The sequence below is a fragment of the Nipponia nippon genome, unplaced genomic scaffold (assembly GCF_047370975.1).
Source record: "Nipponia nippon isolate SJK-2023a ecotype South Korea unplaced genomic scaffold, ASM4737097v1 scaffold_3, whole genome shotgun sequence".
Taxonomy (NCBI): Eukaryota; Metazoa; Chordata; class Aves; order Pelecaniformes; family Threskiornithidae; genus Nipponia; species Nipponia nippon.
Genome location: NW_028262347.1, coordinates 118,912,213 through 118,935,030, shown reverse-complemented (window position 1 = coordinate 118,935,030; position 22,818 = coordinate 118,912,213). Strand labels below are relative to the sequence as shown.

The 22,818-nt window shown below is 40.4% G+C and overlaps 1 protein-coding gene across 4 annotated transcripts in view; it reads left to right on the top strand.

Moving 5' to 3' along the window:
- The window catches only part of SHTN1 (shootin 1), a 68,537-nt gene that overhangs the window by 21,515 nt on the left and 24,204 nt on the right, over positions 1–22,818 (top strand). For all 4 annotated transcript variants that reach the window (XM_087765150.1, XM_087765153.1, XM_087765152.1 and 1 more), the window contains 6 exons: positions 567–661; positions 2,858–3,026; positions 6,649–6,746; positions 7,708–7,789; positions 9,931–10,025; positions 21,791–21,937. In XM_087765150.1, the coding sequence (XP_087621276.1) occupies positions 567–661; positions 2,858–3,026; positions 6,649–6,746; positions 7,708–7,789; positions 9,931–10,025; positions 21,791–21,937 (686 nt within the window). The remainder of the gene's footprint in view (positions 1–566; positions 662–2,857; positions 3,027–6,648; positions 6,747–7,707; positions 7,790–9,930; positions 10,026–21,790; positions 21,938–22,818) is intronic.

Genomic DNA, 22,818 nt, shown 5'->3' with positions numbered 1-22,818 from the left:
TGTTCTATATGTCCATCCTGCAGCTCTTCTTGTACAGTGTGTTTAGCAAGTGTGATGATACTTAGAACACCATGTAAACCTGAAGACCGGAAGGTGAAAATAATCTTTGTAAGACACCTGAGTTAATCTTGCTGTTTAAAAATATCGACGTTCCAGTCTTCTGAAAACGGCGTCCGTACCAAATTTTCAAGGGGATTACGATAGCAATCTGAAGGGACAATCCTAGCGGTCTGACTCTGATTCCTCAAGTGTTAATGAAATAAAGATGGTGAATGACGATGGTCAGGGGGGCTCCTGCTGGCCTTCTACTTCCAGAAGTTTATGCTCAGTTCTCCAGTTCCCCCTCTAATGCTGCAGACGTGGCTTGAGAGGGTTGCTTAAAGCAATGAACTGGATATTCAATGTTCTGAACAGTTTCTATCCATGGAGATTATCTAAGTACGTACTTCCCTGTATTTGAAATACTTACATAGAAAGTTAATAGAAAAAGATGTAATATTTCTGATCATGGGATGCATGTGTCAAATGCAGGAAAATACTGACTAATTTTTAAATGCTTCCCCTAGTTTCTCACATGGTTATTGAGGAAGTAAACTGTATTCAGAACCATCTTGAAATTGAGAAGACGTGCCGTGAAAGTGCTGAGGCTTTGGCTTCTAAGGTGAGAAGATTTATGGTGATTCTGTTTCATCCGATTTCTTTTTTATTTTTATTGTTTTACCTTGAGATTGTATACATGTCCCATATATGTTTTCGTATAATCTTACAGATCTGTGAAATTGTTTTGAAGTGGCAAAAACTATAAGCCATATGTGAGATGCAAAATAGAATTCCTTCCTTTGAAGAAAAAAAATACCTGTTTTAATTTAGTTTCTGTTTTGGAACAGTAAGTCATGGACCAGCATCTTGGTATCTAGTTTTTATGAACATTTAGGTTAAATGGAAAACAAATCTTAGAACTGTCCCGTGTGAGATATAAAACAATAATGAGCATTTCGGTGTCTAAATCGAATGGAAAAAGTCAACCACTGCATTACATTTCAAGTGATTGTTTATGAAAGCAAAGCGAGGGCAGGGGAAAGGTGACCTCCGCTGCTCTGTTGATTGCGTCTAGTCTGATGAATTTAGCAAGTGTGTAATTTTCTATATTCCATCTCATCAGAAGTGCATTATTATTAAAGAATGTTTTTATCTCTCTGTTATATATTTTTGGTTGTGTAAAATGCATCTGAGCCACTTCATCAGAAAATGGATTACAGCAATTTTGAACCAAATTTCATTAGCAATGCTGACTGCCTTTTTTTTTTTTTTTTTTTTTTTTCCCCCCCCTCCCCATCCCCTGCCCAAAGTACATCCTTAGATATGGTAAAATTCACACCAGCAAGAAATCACTTTAATTTAGATGCATTAGCAATGTACTTTCTGGAGGTATTTACTTAATTGTTTGCATAATGACACTATATTAGAATTCATAAGATAGGCAATCAGCATATAAGTAAGAAAATGAATGTATTTATGCAACTTTTCTTCGTCTATGCACTTTTCCTGTAATGCACGTACAGGGGCAGTTCAAAGACTAGCTTTACCCCATGGGGCTGCTTTGTCAAAGCTGATTTGTTTGTTGCTGTGAGCTGACTAAATAAGGTACCTTACACCACCCTTCCCACTTGCTCAGTTTCATTCTTTGGGAATGAGATGAAGACGTTCTTGAGTAAATCTCCTGTGGTTGGGGGGCTGAGGACAGGGGGGATCAAAGATGATTGCTTAGGTAAAACTTCAGGGTCAGCCTATGGTGAAACTGCAGGTTCAGTATGCGTTTTATTTTCAGGTAAATATTGGGCTTCTGAAATGCATGTTGACTTCAACCTGTTGTACGTCATAGTAGAAAACTGAGCCTCATTCTTAGACCTGAATGCAGGGAATGCTTGGCTGGTGGGTGGGCAGTCACCCCAACGTATGCCTGAACACCCCCGAGACTGTGCTGAGCTTGCTGAGAGCTGCTGGCACGGGGTGTCTAGATGCAGGCCAGCAAAAGAAATGGTAAGAGTGAAACATTTGCAGCAGTCCCTGTTGTTCAGTTTTTCCTGGCACCTTGGTCAAGACGGAGATGCGTTACAGAACCTCTTCTGTATCATCCACCAGCCAGGCACATGTTTCGGCATCCAGCCCAGAGTGGTTTTTGGCTTGTGGTTTGACCCATAAAGAATTGGTTTATGATATGGCTTTCATCTTATGTATATTGACTCTACAGTAATAATTCCTGAGAATTGCACATAATTCAAAAGAATTTTGAGGTAATTCTGCCGTGACTGGGAGTATTGTAGTTGTGGTGTTTGTAGTGTATAAGCAAAATAAGGCCATAGGAGGAGGTAACAGTTTCAGTTTGACCAATTGATATAGCTGGCAAAACCAGACGAGCTTTCAGGAACACAGGCCCTTCTTTAGGTCATTCGGTTAGGGCTCCTGTTGATACTGGTACGTGCTTAAGGGAAGGAGCTGAAGCAGTTATCACAAAGAATGCATAGCATTAAGTAAGCTTGATAGTTGGTTTGATTTGATTTGAACCTACACAGGGTATTTATTAGTCAGAAGTACCAGAGAGGAAAGAAGGGCATGGATGAAGCATCATGTTGAATTCAAGCCTCCTCAGAGGAGATAGAGGACAAGCTTCCCATCTTCAGACCATTTCAATGTTGGATGGAGCATTTAATATAATGTCACTTTGTCTTCTTTGTTTGATAGATCTTTTAATGATAAGGGAGGAAAAAAAATACAGTTGGCTTTTTTTTTTTTCCTTGCACAGCAGCTTAAAGACAGACTAACTAGCTTCTTACTGTTTGTACTTCTCAACTTTCAGCTGAACAAAGAAAATAAAACCTTGAAAAGAATTAGTATGCTTTATATGGCAAAACTGGGCCCAGAAATTATCACTGAAGAGATTAACATTGACGAAGACGATTCATCCACAGATACAGAAGCTAACTCTGGATCATGCAATTCTATGCATTGTCAGCAGCAAATAAAAGGTGAGCGTTGTTGCTGAGCCTACACCACCACACAAGGCGAAAGTTGTCTCAAGAATGGCAGTATTGGTTTGGACCAGAGATCCGTCTGGCTCCGAGTCATGCTTCTGAGAGTGGTCATCAAAGGATTTCCAGGAAAGGCTGTAAGAACTTGGTGGGCTTGTAGTGATACTGTGTAATGCCTATGGTGTATATACAGCCTGCGAAGTCAGTTACAATGCAATAGGAAAATGAGATCTGCACCGCTAAGAGAGTTCAGTGTTACTGAGTCGGTAAAAGAAATATTTCCTCAGATCCTTAACAAAGTGAAAGTTAAGCAGAAGGGCAAGGTCACCTTGGTATCGCTTCCACTGCAATGTTACTGTTTCAAAGCTTGTAAGCAGGACTCTCCATTTCTGTTTCCATTATGTACCTTTGTATGCACAAACTTTGTTTGTGTTCCAGAGTTATTACCAAACAGCAGCTTAAAAAGGGACAGTTGTACTGGGTAAAACAGCAAAGCTTGGGAACATGGAAATACATTGATAAGAGAAATCTATGCTTTATTAAGAAATTTCTGGTTCTTTTTTGAACGGCAGTTTGTATTTTTGTAATCCAAAATCTGTTTTCCTTTCTCGTCTAACTCTGTGATGAAGTCGTCATGATTCAGTAGGCATTCCAAAAAAGGGGAATGCCAACATTCTGCATTTGGTGATAGAGAAAGAAATTAAGTGGTTCACTTTTATAAAAAAAGCTTTCACTTTTTTCTGATAGTAAATGACAATAGCAAACGATGTCTAAGTACAGCTGTCCTGAACTTTCAGCCTGACCTTGTTAATTGTTTTGTGTTTGAATGCAGCAGCCTCAGTGAAGTGGTACGAAGTATCACTGAGAAAAAAGAATGAGTGTTGTAAAAATGCTTTAAAAAAAGTCTCACCCAAGAAATAAAATGTCATAGTACCCTTCTATAATAAGCAGTTTTCCATCCTATAGATGTAGGATGAGAGGCAGAGAACAGTGTGATCTACACCATGCAACCCATCTGAATTGGAAATAAGACTCTGAAGTTCCTCCTGTCTTTTATTGGAGAGAGGTGTCAAGGATACCTTTGAAGAGAGTGAAGACTGGCTGCAGATCAAAGGAGAATGTGGTTAGGAGGGTAGCAGAGTGAAATTAGAGAAATATTTTAGAAAGGCTTTGATGCATATGCTTTCTGTCTTGAAGAATTCATTAAGGAACAAAGTGCGTCATGTTGTAAAGGATTTAGAACTCCTGGCTTCTGCTCCTCTCTCTGGCCTTATTATTAAATGTTAATGACCTTACTTTTACAAGTGCTGAGTATTTTTGAAAGCATTGGCATCCCATTTGCTATAGGATAAGATATTCCATCGCTGTGCCTTGAGAGAAGCATGTGTGTGTATGGTAGCAGAGTGATCTGACAACACGTACTGAAAGGCAGAATCAGGGCTGTGTCCCTAGCCTAAGCCAAGCTGCATGGCGTTTGTCTTCAGGGAAAAATCTGAAGTTACATCTTGGGTTAACTGTTACGTGAAAGACCATATCATAGAATCATAAAATCGTTAAGGTTGGAAAAGACCCTTAAGATCATCAAGTCCAACCGTTAACCTGTCACTGCCAAGTCCACCACTAAACCATGTCCTCAAGCACCACGTCTACCCGTCTTTTAAATACCTCCAGGGATGGAGACTCGACCACTTCCCTGGGCAGCCTGTTCCAATGCCTGACAGCCCTTTCAGTAAAGAAGTTTTTCCTAATATCCAACCTAAACTTTCCCTGGCGCAGCTTGAGGCCGTTTCCTCTCGTCCTGTCACTTGTTACTTGGGAGAAGAGACCGACCCCCACCTGGCTCCAGCCCCCTTTCAGGCAGTTGTAGAGAGCGATAAGGTCTCCCCTCAGCCTCCTCTTCTCCAGAATGAAAGAGGTATTTTCAAAACTCCCCTTAATGCTTTGTGGTGTTGCCCAAGGTGAAATGTGCTCTTCTGTGCATGTTTATGATTCCAAACATTTGTGTTTTGTGTTAGGGATCTTGGAAGTCTTTTAGCCTTCTCACCATTCAAGAAAATATTGTATGTTTCTTAGAATGATTCCTTCCCTCCCACTGGTTTTCTGTAAGGATATACAAATAAGGTAGTACAGTCTGAGGCTCTCTGATTAACACCCTCTCATTTATTAAAGGGATAAAATTTGGTCTCTCAGATACCTTCCTCTTTTTTTGCTCTCTCATACATTAGGGAAAGGTGATAGTAAAGCCGTAGTTCCTAATGGAAGTGTAGAGTGGTCTCAGAGCAGTACCTGAAATTCATTTATAGGTTTTGGGTTTTCTTTTTAACTGTCCTTTTGGATATAACAAGAACTAAAAACTCAACTGTGTTGGTCAAGCAGTTTAGTGCACACCCCATATCTGAAAAGAAATATTTCTTGTACATATTTATAAAGATTTAGGTATATGCATACGCTTTCTTCTCTGGATAATGAGGTTGATATATGGATTGTAAGACCTGACTTAATCCAGTTACCACAAATTTCAGTGAGACTTTTTTCCCCATTAATTTCACTGGAAAGCAGTGAAACAGACAATTTGGTTGAAGAATCTTCTGGGAAAACAGGTCTTTCTATTTACTGTGTGCCTTTAATTTGGAGGAGAATAAATCTGAGGCTCCTGAACTGGGAGGGGGGGGCTGGGGTAGAATCAACATTTTCAAGATGTGAGACCGAACAGAGTGACATCCAGCATGTCAGCATCGTCTGCAATTGATTAGCAACAATTTTCTCAACTCGTGGCTGGTATTCAACAAACAGCAGTGCTATGAAATACTGGAAGCAGGTGGGGAATGAGAGCACTTACTGAAAGCTAATATATATCAATAAATTTATATTTTTGTGGTGTTATGTTAACCTAAACCTTGATATATTATGTATGCAAACTGATCTCCTGTTAAGAAGTGATTATAATCAAATGTTTTATTCCATTGTGAATTTAATTTATTTCATATTTTGATAATTAAGGAACAAAAATTCTGAGGGGAAAATTACAAGCATTAGCTCTTCATCAGTAAAGGTTATATTCTGACTCTGTTCACATAATGTTACAAAGACTATAAATTGGCAGCTGTTCAGGACAATTTCTTCAGTGAAAACCTCCCAAGTATTAATTGCCTGTTGTTTTGTTTATTTCCCTTGTGACAAGAACTCATGATCCAAAAAGAATTGAAGTGCATTAATTTGTTTTAAAGGAGGCCTATTAAAAATTGCTTTCTGCTACCTCCGTACGAGAGACTCTGGGATGTGGCCGTCTCCTGAGTAGGTCTGAGGCTACTCTGCGGTGTCAGGACTGGCCCTGTTATAGCAGGAAATGAATCATTCAGAAGGCAAATAAAGACAGCGGTACTGAACAAGGCAGCTTACCTCAACCGAGTAAACCTGAAACTGTGGCCCAGTTATAGAACTGTTACTTGACACTTATGTGACGTTCCTAAATTATTGAGGATGTTCCTTGAATGCAGCTGACGCTTTGTATGCAGTTAAGGTGTTTCATACTCAATTGTACTTGCATTGCTATGACATTTCCTTTGTTGTTTTCTTCCAAGAATAAAATATATTTTTCATTTCCTTCCTCAAACTGTAGAGCTGCGAGATCAAATCATATCTGTTCATGAGGAAAAGAAGACCTTAACCATTGAACTGGAAAACCTGAGGTGCAAACTTGTAGAAGTAATTGAAGAAGTATGTATTGTACCATGGAAGGCGAGACCACGTTAGCGTGTAGTCAGTACTTTTTGTATCTAATTTTGCTAAAAACGCTCAGTTGTGAAGTTAATTGAATACTATCTAATCGCAAGTCCTGCCAGCCTGCCCGTATGATGGAGCGCTTAGGGCATGCACCTAGAAGGGGTCTTCTACATCAGAGTCCAGTCTGCTGCTGTTGCTGGCACATGATTTTTCATGATCTGTTCTAATGCCCATTTTATTACTCTCATCTCCCCTTCCTGATGGCCCCTCACCCATTGCAGCCTGTGGGGTTTTTTTGGGTTTCCTTAAACCTGTGGATGTGCAAGAAATACTTTTGGAGAATGTCCGGTTTAATCACTGGTGCTACTTCATTGAGCATATCCTTGAGTTTAGCTATTGGCAGTGCCCTGTCATGGTAATTAGACCAGCAAATTGGCATTTTGAGCCAGCAGAGTTTCGTTCCTGCTTGAAAACTGGATAAGCCATGTACTGATGCAAATCAGGACTTAGTGGCTCTTCCTGTCTGTGCAACACTTGGATTCAGAAAGACACAGCTGACAGCTTTTGGACAATAAACAGAGCCCAGGAAAAAAACCAAAACAGCAGCCTGACTATATTAAAATGCAAACAGTCAAGGGCAAGCTAGTAACTTTTCAACCAAGTGCTCATCCTGAAAGGTTCCAAAGATGCTGTATTTGCAGCTGTGACTGGTACGTGCCATGTGAATGGGCCATGGGAGCCCCATGTGAAGGATTCGTTCACAACCCTTTAATGTTATGGGGTCTGTAAGTTGAGGTAAAAATGCTTTCCATCCCACTGGAAACCTTAAGATCAAGCCAAACCTAAGAAACAGAATTACTGAAAGCAAAATATTGCTTGCATTATGTCTTGCTATATGCCTTATGCCACTAACTAAAATACTCTTATTTTTGATTTGTTCTTTATACTTTTCTAGGTGAATAAAGTGAAGGAAGAAAAGGCTGTTTTGACAACAGAAGTTAATAAGCAGCAAAAACTGTTGGAGAAATGTAATAGAGGTGTGTGGTCTCAGCAGGTTCTCTAACAGTTTGCTACATCCTTTGCAGAAGCTTCAGAGCTTTTATGTTGTACAAAGAATAGGTTACAGAACAGTGACTGTGGTCCAGATCTGACACTTGGCCTCGTTGCTGCAGGCACTGCATAAACACATGGACTATTCGAGGTATCTCTACTCCAGGAAAATGTGACAGTGTAAATAGCAGGTTGAATGTGAGAATAGGAAAATGTTTTGCCTTGTGGCACAAGTGGCAAACTAGGGCAGGAAGGCAGTCCTTCACAGAGATGGAGTTTGAACCTTAATCTGTGATTTCCAGGAGACTACATCATTACATCAGCCTTCCTTTTAGTTGGGACACAGCTAATAATTTTGAGTATCTAAAGACTTGGGATCAACTTGTGTTATGTTCAGAGGCTGATGAGGAAAAGGCAGGAATGCTGGGAATGAGGTAAATAGGATTTCCAAGTTATGGAAGGAAAGCAGGGACCTTCCTTTACTGGAAGGAGATGAGAGGTAAAACCAGGGCAGGGAAAGTCTAAAAAGAGATACGGCTCAGGAAAGGAAAGCTGTTGCTTAATAAAGGTGAGTGCTTCCACATGAGAGATAGTTGACCCAAAAGAAGTTTAGAGGGGAGAGGGAAGGTTTTAGTGCTTTGGATTACTGTGCCCTTTTCTCTTCTTGCTTATTTAGCCTTGTAAAATTAAAAATTGTTTGGTTAAAAGTCTCGTTGGCTGTTTCACATTTTTCTGAAGTGGAAGACAACAGGTCTGGCCAAGATATGGTAGCATATCCTGTAAGCTTCCACCAAGCGTTCATCTCTTACCTCTTCCATGGGTCTGCATTGCTTAAGCCTATGACAGGCAGTACTCGAAGACTCTTAAACCACCAAATTTCAGATAGGCTGATTAGACAGATCAGCTTGAAGAAGCTTTTGATGGGATAGTGTGGCAGGTGAAAAGTTTCTGAAATGTTTTCTTTTTTCAAAGCACGATCAAAAGAACAACCCCTTGTTTCACATTTGCCTGTTTTCAAGGAAAGAGGAGTTATACCAGGCTAGGTCCTAATGCACAGGCAACATAAAGCAAGATTTTTTTTTTTTTTTTTTTATACTTCAAATGAGCTACCAAAGTAGCTATTCAGTACCTACTATATTCTGTGTCTATGCGACACTGTCTTGGAGCTGTGTAATCAATACGTTTCAGTCAGAGTTGCTGAATTTAGCTTAAATCTTTCTAAGCATGTGGGTTGTTTGTTGGTTTTTTGTGGTTTTTGGTTTGGTTTGTTGTTTTTTTTTTTTTTTTAGTTAACATAATTTTGAGAGTCGGGTGAGCTGGGATGTGTATCCCACTGTCTGACATACCTCCTACTGTACGTAACTTTAAAAACTTATGCTGGTCTCCAAAAAAGCAAGGAACTTGTGTAGAACAGTGTTAAAAATCCGATGTCATCACCCTGCATACTAGTATTCAGCCAGTAAGAACTAAAGCTTATCAAGAGAATGCAAGTGGTCACTGACACATGTTAAGAATAAATGATACTTGAACACTTACAAATGATGCTTGCTGTCCTGGACTGAGGCCTGTTCAGAACGATTTGGGGAAGCATGCCCCATGGGTCACTTCAGCCACCCATACATGCCTCGCTTTTGTGAGCACAGTTTAAATACAGGCAACATAAAATTGCACTGCTTTCTTCTTGAGGCTTCTGTAAATCTCTGTTGTAAAGGAACACATCGAGCCTCACTCAAACCAGGTAGGCAAATACAGGTGCCTCCAAAATAACATCGTAATCTTTGATAGATTCAGCAAGGCTCTCTTGAGGCTGTGGTAGCTTACACCCAAAGAGGCAAAATAGGATCTGTGCTACATGATGCCTGTTACTGGAGATTTTGAGTCTGGGCAGGAGGAGTATTACTCTATTCAGAAGATCAGTAATTGTGCATATATATAGTGAGGTTTAGAGCAAACAGGACAGATATTGCGAGGCGGACTGTATATGGAAGTGTAAAACTAGGTTACACCTTCATTCAAGGATTCATGGTACTGGGAAATAACAGCTTATCTGGGTAAATCTATCAGTAGTTTCTTTTTATTTTAATCCATTCCGCTTTTACTTCTGATCTTCTTTTATTCTTATAAACAGTGTCTGTGCTGGCAGTAGAGGAATATGAAGAACTTCATGTAAACTTTGAACTGGAAAAGAACCTGCGGAAGAAAGCAGAGTCCTTTGCACAAGAGGTGAGTAATCAGGAAAAAGGGATCTTGTAAAATGAAGACATTGCAACTGGGCAAAAACTACCAGCTTAGATGACTTGATTTCAATTCTCGGCTCTCGTACAAAAGATGTCTTTGAATGTCCACATACGACTTAGCTAACATCTGTACTTCATCCGTAAAATGGGTTTCCTGTTTCAACAGCATTTATAAAGCACTTCAGAATTATCCATGCAGTCTTACCTCTTTCCCCTTTTAAAGCAAGGCTTTAAATTTATAATGGGCTTAGTCAGCCACAACATTTCAATGTGGTATATGTAGTGGTTGGATCTGGGAAGGATTAGCTGCCTCTGTAGTGATACAATTTGAAGCACTGTGTTTTTCCTGAAAAATATGTGAACTCACAAAAAAAAGCGTTGCAAAATACAATCTTAGTTGAGGTTTGTGCAAGTTTGGCTGCTATTTAACATATGCCTTTAGAATAACATACTGCAGGGAGCATTCAAGCTGAAAAAAATTGTTTCCATTTTCTGGAAAAGCTATAAACTCCCAAAGAGGAAAATGAGTTACTGGGTAGCATTATGGAGTGGCTGGTGGTTGCTCTGGTGGCTTGTGACTGGCAATGTTTGCCTTAGAAAATGCTGACAAACTCTCGTTCCATTGATAGACCAAAGCCCTGTAAAATCATGAGTTTATTTTTGTTTTGGTTTTTCTCTCGTGCTTTTTCTGTTTGCACTCTGGATTTTGAGAGCTCTGCACTTGGATTATATCTTCAAGCTCTTCTATCCCAAGCTATGCCTCAATATTTTCTTTAATAAAAGTTGGGCTTCCCAAGTAATCATTTTTCAGGGAGGTCGGCTTTAAAGAAAACCGTTATATATCAAAATTACATGAGTCATCAGTATTGAAATATTGTGAATAAAGGAAATATCTGATATGAAATGGATTTTAGATTTTGAAACCGTGGCTGCCAGCAAGCAGGTATTTAACCTTCAGGGAGTCAGCTTTGTCTGAATAGAAAGCTCTTCTGCTTTTTGTCTTTGCTGCTGTTTCTCTCTCTCTCAAAAAAAAAAAATTTAAAAATGTATTTGATAACTCCTGTGCATCTAACCGCATTCAGTCAGTGATTGTAAGCAAGGACATATATACATTTTTAACCTGTATAGAAAACAGTGAATATGCTTACTGTGTTCTGTTAATCTTGTGATTTTTTGCTGGGTATTTGAGTGTGTTGGATATGAACAGAATCATATAGCAGCATTTTAAATGAAACTATTTTTGGGGGGGTTGAGGTAAACTGCAAACAGATTTGAAAATCTGGAAGCTAGGGGTGAGGAAGTAGACCTAGATGTTGCTTGCACTCGTGCCCGAGAGCTTGCTCTCTCTGTGCCGTGTGCAACGGTTGGAGAACTTCAGGGCACCTGGGCCAAGGGTACCGTTTCTCTTTCTCCTCATTCCACCTTTTGCCACTTTTTCCTCTTTTTTCCTTTGCAAGGTCACCCCGTTAACCCTTTGGGAAACCCATTGAAGGCACTAACTTGGCAGAAACCTAGTAACTTATAGGTACAGATCATCTTCTCTTTCTGTTAATACGAAAATCTGCATTTAGGTGACAGGGTTGGGTGCTCATCCTAGAGGAGAAAGGTATTTGCAAATTCAAGTGTATTAAGCTTCGGCAGATTCTCTTTCATTCATACAGGTATATTGTATAACCTAGCTTTAGATAAACTACTGCTTATCGGTTTCACTACTGAAGCTTTAATCATTCAATGGGTCAACTTGTCATTGAAGTAAATTTAAATTTATATAGCTTGTATATATACACATACCTGCAGAGTCCTTCCTATTGTTGTCAGTATCTCTGCCACGTGTTGAAAATGTAACTGTACTTCAGACAAAGCTAAAGCAGCTGATACATTTTTCCCCCCAAAGGAATAAGAAATAATAGAAATGAAAATTATTTACTAATTATTAAAATGTCCTGTTAACTCCCAGATTTTAAGTATAGAGATGGACTTTTCAGGATGCTGTTAGAGTCAAGAGATGTGGGAGAGAAATCGCTCAAGAGGAGTGATTTCTGAAATCAAAGAGACTGCACACACAGCCTCCTCCAAACCCCACTTTTACGGAGCTTTGTGGGATGGAGCCCAAATTCCTCTGCTGGGCAGAACCGGGCACCGCCCTTTGCCGTGGCTTCAGTGCCATTGGGCCATTTACATTTTGGTCAAAGGCTCACTGTGGTTTTTCAGAAATAAAAATGCGATCTGCAAATTCCATTCAAATTTATTAGATAGAGGCATTTATTAGTGACCTAAAGTTGTTAAACAAAATATTGCCTGTGTTTATTAAGTATTTTTTTTGGATTTTTTCAAGACTGTTACCAGTACGTGCTATAAAATGTTACCTTCTTGCAACTGTTTTTAAATTGTAGGATACCTGGATTCGTTCATTACCCATACTTTTATGATAGCTATTTTTATAATGCACTTTTTTTTTTTTTTTTAAACCTCCTGAGACAGCGCAGGCTTTATTGTTTTATTAGCAGTATTTGTTGACTGTAATATCTGCAGAACTGTTTTTTTCAGAAAACAAATTTCTACGAGTGTTAAGCATGTTCATTTAGCATGCATTATTACAGTATCTATCTTGCATCTCCTACTGTTGCTTTGCTTTATCTTCTGAAGTACGGAACAATTATGTGCTTCTGTTCATTAACTGACAACAGAAGATGGTACGTAAAGGTCACTAATAAATGCCTCTATCTAATAAATTTGAATGGAATTTGCAGATCGCATTTTTATTTCTGAGATGTAGATCTCTCAGAAATGAGTAATTTATAAATGCGTAGTTAAGCTAGTTTTCAGATCATAAAAGGGTATTATCTGATACTCTGGGCCCAGAATGTTGCTTCTGTTTAGATTCATAACTGTAGTATTCAGAAAGCTATACATTTTGAAAGACAATATTTAAAGTACTTTTTGTATTTGAATAACAAACTGACAGGCAAGCTATTAAGTACAGTGCCAAAGAAATGCTGGTTATTTGCAAACAAGTACTTCTTGCTTGGTTTTTGTCATTATTTATCTGTTGTCTCTTCTGAAAATATGGGCCCACGTTGCTGCAGATTGACAACGTAGCCCTTTAGTTGAGGCTTTTCATTCCATGAAGTTCTCCAGTCCAAAACGGAGTCATTACAACAGTGAGCTTCAGGCCTGCCTTAGTCTTTCCTTTGTGTACCTAATTCTCTTCCTTTTGTGTCATGCTGTTCAGAAAGGTTTTTGGAAAGTTTTATAAAATACAGGAGCATGTGACAACAATGTCAAACAGCTCCTTTGTGTTTGGGGAACTAGTAGCATCTCAAATTACTTTAAAAATCTGTTATCATTGGCCTGGTTTCACAATGATGGTGTCCCTTGAGTGACCTGAGACATTAGAGACGCAGGCTCTGGCCCACAGCTGCATCCACAACAGCAAAGCTTTGTGCTTGGGTGAGGTTGTATGAGCGTCCTCTCGCATGGATCATGCCACAAGGTCTCAGCTGTGTTGTGAGAGCTGCATTTTCTAGGATGTGCTTACAGGAGCTGTTTGGATTACGCTAAGGATGTGCCAGGATTTTCTGCTTTTTCTTTCATCAGTCACATGTTTTCTCTGTCCCTATAAAATGTTGAAAAAACAAAAATCTTGCTGGATTTTTGCTTGAGTTTTGCAGAAGCCAGAACGGTTGGTTGTGATAAGCTGTGCGGTGTTGAGGCAAGGAATACGTTTGAGTAAAGGGTAACACCGTGTGTTCAGTGCTTTGTGCTTGACTTGTTTGGAGCACTTTGAGAAAGGAAATAGGCTCTGAGCAACGTGGGTGTCACCGCAGCACCACGGCATAGACGTTAGAATGGCACATCTTAGTGTTTCGTATTACTGTTTGTGACATCTCAAACAGCCTAGATGTGTCTTTTAGTTCACTGAAACATGGACTTACTGCCTGTGGAGGGGCTTGTTTGGTGGTGGGCATGTTGTCTTTCTAAGGGGCTAAGGTATCTGAAGCTTGCCTTGACGGGGGGGAGTTGGCCCAGGTATTCAGATGAACCCCTTTCTCCATGGCATGGCTTTTAGCTTTGCCCTCCTGGGGCTGCATTATGGCTGCGATGGGAGGAGACCAGATAAGCGACTGGCGCAGGCTGTTTTTCGAAGGGACGCCCTTCGCGTCCTGCCCTTCTGACAAGCGAGGAGGATTTGCCACAGAACGTGAGCAATTGGGAGTGCAGGTGTGAGAGATAATGGGTGGGTGAGCGCGTGTGCAGAAGCGAACCCAGATGGGGGGAGAGGAGAGACAAGGAGCGAGAGAGGGAGGGAGCAAGCACATATAGGAGTGAGCGAACACTTGAAAATCAGAGCTTTTGATTAAAAAAAAAAAAAAAATCCAATACAGCTTTAATTATAGTCATGCTGCTGGCACCGCCATAATATATATTTAATTAATCAAAAATGATCCAACTTCAAACATTAGAATTCATGCTCTTTAGAGGTTCTAAAGAAACTGAGTAAATATTGTCAGCCGTGGTGTGGAGAGGGGGAAGGAAAAAGAAAGAGGGTTTGAAGTGAGTCACAATCCATTGTGAAAGGTACAGGAATCTGCATAAAAGAACTAAATAAATAGAGTGTGTAAGGGGCGGGGGCATGGAAAAATCTGTACCTACCTGAATAAACCAGGGTTGTTAACACAGGAATCTTGGCAAGCTTAACCAGAATTCTAGTGTCATGTTTTAAGAGACACTAAGATCTCTCAGCTCTTTGTGGAGCAGTTTATAAGAAAACAAAAGAAGGCAGAGAGTATCTTGAAGGCCATCGCAATAATATAGAGGCTAGCCCTGAAAAGCACTCTTCCACAAAGATGAGCAAAACACAGTACATACAGCCAAAGCAAGCCAAAAGGGGAGGAACACAGTGACAGAAGTAAATTGAAAGTCTTAGCAGTGTAAAAATCCCAGGAGTTTAACAAAATAATCTGGCATAAATGGTTTATTAAGCATACATCCTGCCTTGCAACAATATTTTGTAAAGTGAACAGTTTATTACTGTCGTGTGTGCTGGCATGGAGACAACCCCTGCACCTAAAGTTACGCTGGAAACCTCCCGGAGAAGAGGCAGCGTGCTCTCAAAGTTAGCATTGAGCTGTTGTTTTCTGCCCTCTGTATCTTGGATAAATAGAAATGAAGTGTCAGACTGCTGAGCAGGTTTGTTGGGGGTCCTCTCGCTTTTGAGGCTAGCGTAGGCTTTTTCTCAAAACGCAACTGGAAAAAAATGAAGGGTTTCCCAAATGTTTATGGTTATCTGTAAAATAGTTTGCGGTTTGAAAGGCTTCATTCAAAGGAACTGTGATACAGATTCACTTTATTTTTTTAATCCATCTGGAATGTGCATTGTTCATCTTTGCCTTTACTTTCCCTCCAATTCTCAATACTTACGGATGCGTTAGAACAGAATACTATGCCTACGTCTGTGTCTCTAAGTAACTATTACACAACAACATGTTTGCATTTAACTTGTTCACCTCAAAATGCCACCGTCCCGTACCTGGCCCAGTGCACAGCTGACATTACTTAATCTGGGACTGAATCTTCCCTTATTGAAAGATAAAAGGTGGCTATCATTTTATAAGACTTAGGAAAAATTATTGTCATTCTTAACAGATGTCTGCACTGCTCATGAGGTTGTGTGCAATGGATTTGGTTATCTTGATGACAGGAGCTCCCAAAGAACTCTTCCTCAGATGCATTTGTGACGTTTTGGGTTAATTTGTGAGGACTTTTGCATGAACGTGCTACATCTGTGAGTGGATACTGCAAAACCAGCACTCATGGAGCGACTGTGCTTACAAGTACCACGCTCCGTGCATTACCAAGGATAGTTTGAGAGAAGCTGGTATCTGAAGATAAGTAATTTGCAGTCCAGCTGACTGAACTGGAAATAATCATAGAATCGTTTAGGTTGGAAAAGACCTTTAAGATCATTGAGTTCAACTGTTAACCGAGCACTGCCAAGCCCACCACTAAACCATGTCCCGAAGCACCACATCTACACGGCTTTTAAATACCTCCAGGGATGGGGACTCCACCACTTCCCTGCACAGCCTGGTCCAATGTTTGACAGCCCTTTTGGTGAAGAAATTTTTCCTAGTATCCAACCTAAACTTCCCCTGATGCAACTTGAGGCCGTTTCCTCTCATCCTATCGCTTGTTACTTGGGAGAAGAGACCGACCCCCACCTGGCTCCAGCCCCCTTTCAGGCAGTTGTAGAGAGCGATAAGGTCTCCCCTCAGCCTCCTCTTCTCCAGGCTGAGCACCCCCAGCTCCCTCAGCCCCTCCTCACCAGCCTTGTGCTCCAGACCCTTCACCAGCTTCGTTGCCCTTCTCTGGCCACGCTCCAGCACCTCAGTGCCCTTCTTGTAGTGAGGGGCCCAACACTGAACACAGGATTCGAGGTGCGGCCTCCCCAGTGCTGAGCACAGGGGGATGATCGCTGCCCAAGTCCTGCTGGCCACACTATTTCTGATACAAAATAATAATTAGGCATGATAAGTGTTTAGTACTTGAATTCTCCTGAGCTTGAATGTTACCACTTTTGAAGCATGATGCAACACTAATATGTTTCATCAAGCTTTTTCCCAAGAACAGGCTTGTGAAATGGTACCAGATCTATGCTCGAGGAAACTCTTTGGTCTCTTTCTCTTCTCCCTCCCTCCCCCCTTCTCTTTTTTGTTCAGGCAATTAATCTATTGGGGGAAAAAAAGTGAAGAGGTTTCCTCCTTTTTCATGTGGTATATGATCTATTTCTGCATATATTAGATGGTGTCTAAATGCTGTAAGACTGTGAGCATTACAGAATGTATCACTGTACTTCTACCGTCACAAAAAGAAAACTGTTAACTGCAGGAAACAAAGAAATAAGTAACAATAGAGGGGTTTTTTCCCCTCTATTTTGGGCCTTGGGCAGTTATGCCTTATAGGCAAAGAATGAGTGCTGTAGTTTGACAAACCCTTTTGTACAGAACAGGCTGTTAAAATAAATAATACTGTGTTTTTAAGGAAGTCACAGTGCTGATGGAGGTTCAGTTTTCTCACACTCAAAATACATGCTCCAGGCACCTCTGTGGCGAGAAGCAAATGATGGACATGAAATAGGGTTAACTCATCTACTCCAGTTCCCCCATTCTGAGTAAGTTAGACCTCTTGAGCCACAAAACTTACTAATGCTCCATCTTGTAGCTCTTTAGAAATACTCCCTTCAGAAGTTGTCTGGCAATTAGCCAAATAACTAAAGCAACTGTATTGTATCTTTATTAGTCTAAAATTGATGCAGGTCTTAACAAAAACTATTAACCATAAAATATGAATCATCTGGAGAGTGGGGAGTGACTGTTGGCTGCACATTACTATGCATGTGTCCTTTTTCATGATCCGGTTGCTCAGTTTTCTGTGGCAGTTTGAAAATGCAACTAGGCTTAGTCTTCTTAGTCTTTGGCTTCTCTGAAGGAGGAAGTCTATGGAGGTCACAACACGTTGCCAGAAATGTATCACTCTGGTTTTCCATGCTTCACGTTGGTTTTTTGTTTCTTTTTTTGTTGTTGTTGTTGTTGTTGTTTTGGGTTTTTTTGTTGTTCTGTTTTTTTTTTTTTTATTAGAGATTCTTGTCCTGTGCCCTCCATGCCCTTGATATTAGCCATTTGGGTATATAAATCTACACCTGGATTTATATTTTAAACCGAGTACCTCCTGAACTTAGAGCCACTTAGTGCTATGTCAAGCCATAATCAGACAAGATCACTCTGTCCCCCCATCACATAAAATCCTTCAAACAGCCTGTTCTTTTGGGGAGATGCAAGTGTCTTGACCCTACCTCTCTTGGGACTTATTTCAGGTCCGAACACAAGACTGTAAGGTTTCAGTGTACACATAATGCAAAAGAAAGACTATCAGCTCCTGTAAACTATGACAAGTGTAAATGAGTGGCTTACCACTCCATAAGGATGACTTACAGATTTCTCACTAGGGTGTGGAGGGGATGGAGCAGTGCTGCCGAGGATTAAAATCAGGGAAAACTGCTCAGCTGACTGATCTTCTCTTTTCTGTTTGAGACTTCTGAAGTTTGTCTCTGCCTTGCCATGTACCTTTTGTTATTCTATTCATAGTGGGTAGTGTTTGCCACTGATTTTTATTTTACTTCATGCAACCAATGATTACTTTATTATGACAGTGCTGCTGTATTCAGCACTTCAAACTGTAGCTAAGACAAAAAAGTTATTCCACGTAGTGAGTACCCAAACAATGTATAGATGGACATGTAGCAACATATGGATATTAAAGCATTTCCTTTGGCCTCATTTTGCTCCTGGGAGAGGAGTTAGTTGGAAAGCATCCAGTTATGCCCTGAACGCTACTTGAACGAGGATCGAAGTTCCCAGGGACTTGACACTAACAGAATTGCTTTCTAACTTTTTTAATGAGGAAGAATTCCTTTTTCAGCTCTGGTGTAAACAAAAAACAGCTGCAGCGAATGCTCTGTAGGGTAATGGTTAGAGCAGGGGTCTGAGAATCAGGTGTGGCCCCATTAAAGTCAAGGGAAAAACTTCTATTATTTTCAGGATTTCACCCCCTTCTCTTTCCCCCTCCCCGATTCTTGTGCAAACTCTGCTGATGGAAAGTGGCCAAGTCCCAGATTTCCTGCACTTCGGAGCTTCTGTTTGTAAATTCGGGGGGACAGATACCTAGCTGGTTTGCACAACACTTGGAGATTTTTAAAATTAAAATGATAGATGTAAACAAACTGTTGTCCTTTGTGATCTGCTTTTAGTCGCAGTCGTGGTTTCAGTAGATTCCTCCAGCATCAACTTATATTTCTAGTATTGATTGGGATACTCTGCAGATAATTGTCTAGCAGGTGGCAAAGTCGGAACTAATCCATCAATTGGTTAAATTCCACCTAGTCCGAATAATCCTGTTAGTAGCTGTTTTGCCCTTTCAGCAGTCACTTCAATTAATATTCAGGCTTGTGCAGACAGTCAGGTTTCTGCCCTGCTGAAGCAGGACTTGATTGTTTTAATTTTAAAGTAGAATTAATTTCTAAGGGTCTTTTTTGTCTCATGTCAAACACACAGAACGACCTCTCAAAAACTTTCAGTCAGTTCATCACCAGGTCTCTTTCTGCTTTATCTGCCGCGACCATCTTGTCTAGTTTTGCCTCTTCCATTTGGAATATGCTGGTACTTCAAGGACATGTGTGTAAGTAACTTTTGAAACGGATGGCACTCCATATGAGAAAATGATTCCCACGTATTTGATTGCAGCATTAAGTTATAAGCAACAAAGTTTTTTGTGGTGGAGAAGACACTTTCACATATATTTTAAGCAGGAACATATTTGCAATGTCATGAAAGCAATTTATAAAGCTAATTGAAAATGCAGGACTTCATATGAAAACTTCTGAATAAAAAGGTTTTCATCAGTTTCTTCAAGAGGATTTTTTTCATTTTGTTGCAGAGGAGCATGAAACAAAGTGAATATGAGTTTTCTACATTTGGTGAAGTATCTGCTCAAGTTGAAGAAATCAAGTTGCTCTACTTGATTTCTTCTTGTTTTGGCAGATTTCTGCTCCCTCAGGCTGGAACAACTCTGTTCTGTTGGTTTTAGTGGCAGAAACTCAGGGAACAAAAGTCTGGAATTATCACCTCAAACCGTTTTTCAGATTACGAAACAAGGGAACCCAAGTTTTCACTTTGCTTTGAAAGTTCACAGTACGTAAACTACGATGTTTGCTAAAGGTGCCTTTTAGAGAGATGTTTCTGTCAGGGTTAAATAACTTTTGACTGACTTAACAGGAAAGCAGGAGGCTTTGGGAGTGTGTTGAGTTCTTTAGCAGTGATTTAGAGGCCTTTCTAAAGTATGATGTTTCAAAGATGCTGTTTCTTTTAAGAGGATAAAATGTTAATCAAACAGATGAGTTGCAGTACAAAGGCAAGCCTTTACGGGTTGGGGTGGGTAGCTTTGATTCTGAACTTCTTTTGCCTTTGAATTGTTTTTGCCGCAGCCCTGCTAGTGTAAGATAACGCAAGTGTGATTGGTTTGACTGGCAGAATGTGGGGACAGGGAGCTAATGTCCAGTGCACATTTGCACCACGCCACAGTGGCCTGTGTATTGTCGTAAATTTGTTTTTATTTGTTTTATAACGAAGTATAGTACGAGAGCCTGTATTCATCGTTTCCTCTTCATTGAATGCTTCCAGTCCTTTATTGTCTACCCCCATGGCACAGCTCTGCCCAATGAAGTGTTCACTGTAGGTTTTATTAGTATTAAGGCCGCATCAATTGACGCTTCTTGGCACGCAGGGTCAAGCAGGCTGCGTTGTGAGTTAAAAGTTCAGCGCGGTCAGCAGGCTTCTCGGTCTGTACGTACAGCGAGAGAGAGAGAGTTGCTTGCTAAGACGACTCAGTTGAAGTGTCCGTGCAAAGCACTGGGTGGAATGCTTGCCACGAATCCGCACCAGCTGATATTTCTTTAAAATCTAATTGTATTAAAAAAAATAAACAAATCACATAGCGTTGCAGTAGCACCGGATGGGAAGAAACCACGTGTTGTATCTGTAATTTTGGTTTGTGAATTAATAGTATGGGAACCTGAAAAGATCTCAGGGAACTTTTTTATTTCTAATACTTTATTCTTAAAATATCTTCTTGCTTTTGCTGTGCTATACAACAGTGTTTTTACAGTCTGAGGGAGTGTCTGCACTCTCAGGTGGTTCTCTATTCTCCTGCCGTAAGTGGCATGCTTTGCTGACCTGCGCACACTCATCTGAAACCTCAGCGTGACCCAACCCCTGTTTCTGCTGTAAGAACAGGCACAGCTGAGTTTGTCAAGAGTGGAAGCCCCTCTTGCCTGGGGGGCAACCTTCCGCCTGAAAGAGAGGTCAAGATGCAGATAAATTCACTAGGAATTTTTTTTGGCAGGAAGCGATCTTTTTATTCCGAGTTCCTAAACAGTCTGGAAAGCGCAGATCTCTCCTATGGAAACTGCATGTGCTGACAGCCTCCGCACCTCTTAGGTGAAGCCTAGAGAACTGTGTGATATTTTATCAGTGTCAAGTCTCCAGACTATTTGATTATTTTTTTTCCCCTTAATGTATCCATTCCCCACATCAAAAATATAACTAGGGAAGAAGAAAGAACACAAGGATCAGAACTAAAAGGCTGAAATTGCCCTGAAGTGCCTTTTCCCAGGGCAAGTGCCTACACCAATTACACAAGCATGGATTGAAATTCATTTCCTGAAGACTTTCCATCATTCACATATCCAGGTAACCCTCAAATAAGTGGGCTTTATGCCAAAGCTTGCAGATGTGTTTGAGGAGGTAGCCTGTGAATTCATAGACATTTTTTCCTCCACCTGGAGTTCTTTTAATCTCTCCAGAGCTCCCGGAATAGGGATCAGATTGTTCCCATTTCCAGGAAACAAAATTCAGAGACGTGTTTAAATTCTGAATGCTGCCAACATGTGGGTAATTGAGGTGTAGCAGTGGGTGGTTCTCTCAGCAAACACCTGGTTCCTTTCAGTGTGAGCTGAGCTCTTGTAAATTTTACTCTCAAATTTCCTTTCCCCTTCCTTCTCACCTTCTTCCTCACGATCCCTACCATATTAACACGATGTTAGTTTCTTCATTTTCTTTCCAATTGCCATTTTTCCCAGAATAGCATTAGACTGGGCTTAACTATGGTTTTTCTTGGGGGTGGGTTTTGTTTTGGCAGATGTTTATTGAACAAAACAAGATGAAAAGGCAAAGTCAGTTGCTTCTGCAAAATTCTGCTCCTGATCAACAGCTTTTGAAGGCTTTGGATGACAATGCTAAGTTAACCCACACATTAGAAGAAGAGAGGCTTCAACACCAACAAAAGGTAACACAGGATTAGTTTTCATCTCATGCAGAAGTTTTTGAAAGCCTCCTGCATTTAAGGAGTGTCTTGTATTTGTTATGTTCAGAAGTATTGGGGATCTTGTCCCCCATAAAGAGTTCACAATCTAAAAACTAAACTTCAGAGAAGATTGTGAATCCCTCCTTCTGGGTCACTGGTAAGACATGAGTACAAAACCTGAAGGTTTTTCAGTCTGAAGCTCTGGTTTAGGTAAGTATTTTATTCTGGATGTCAGTAAAGTGCAATTACAAGCATTAAGTCAAGTTCCATTAAATGAAGAAGAGATGACAGGAGAATATTTTGGATGTTGAGTAATATAAAGGGTATTTTGGGGGGATAAGCTAAGAAGACCAGGAGGTGAGAGGTAGGCAGTTCACATTAGTAGTCTGGTCACTTGCTAAAGAAATGTATGGGGAAGAGCCAGACATACTGGAGCAGGGAAATGTTAGGTGAATGCTGCAAAGTGGTGGGGTAGGATCTAAAGTGCTAGGATCTAAACAAATACATTCTTTGAAACTGGACTAGGTCAGTCTCGCACTGGGAGAAATCACCATTGCTTCACTTGAAAGCCTGAAAATGAGTTTTCCCTTAGTTTTGAGGCCTGTTCTTAAAACTCTGGTAATAGCGTAACGCTAGGAATAGGTAATAGTTCCTGTGCGTTTACCAGTGCAGCAATGCTAAGACTATGTGTAATCTCACATGCTTCTAAATGAGTATTTTGGAGGAATAATTGCCAGTTCATAGAAAACCTCTGCATCTTTGGCTCCTTGAAGTCTAGAGCAAAACGTATGTATTTAGGGAGTTGGGAAGTGATTGCTACTCTGCACCTGAATGCTGCCTCTAAACCTGCTGTTCTGTAATTC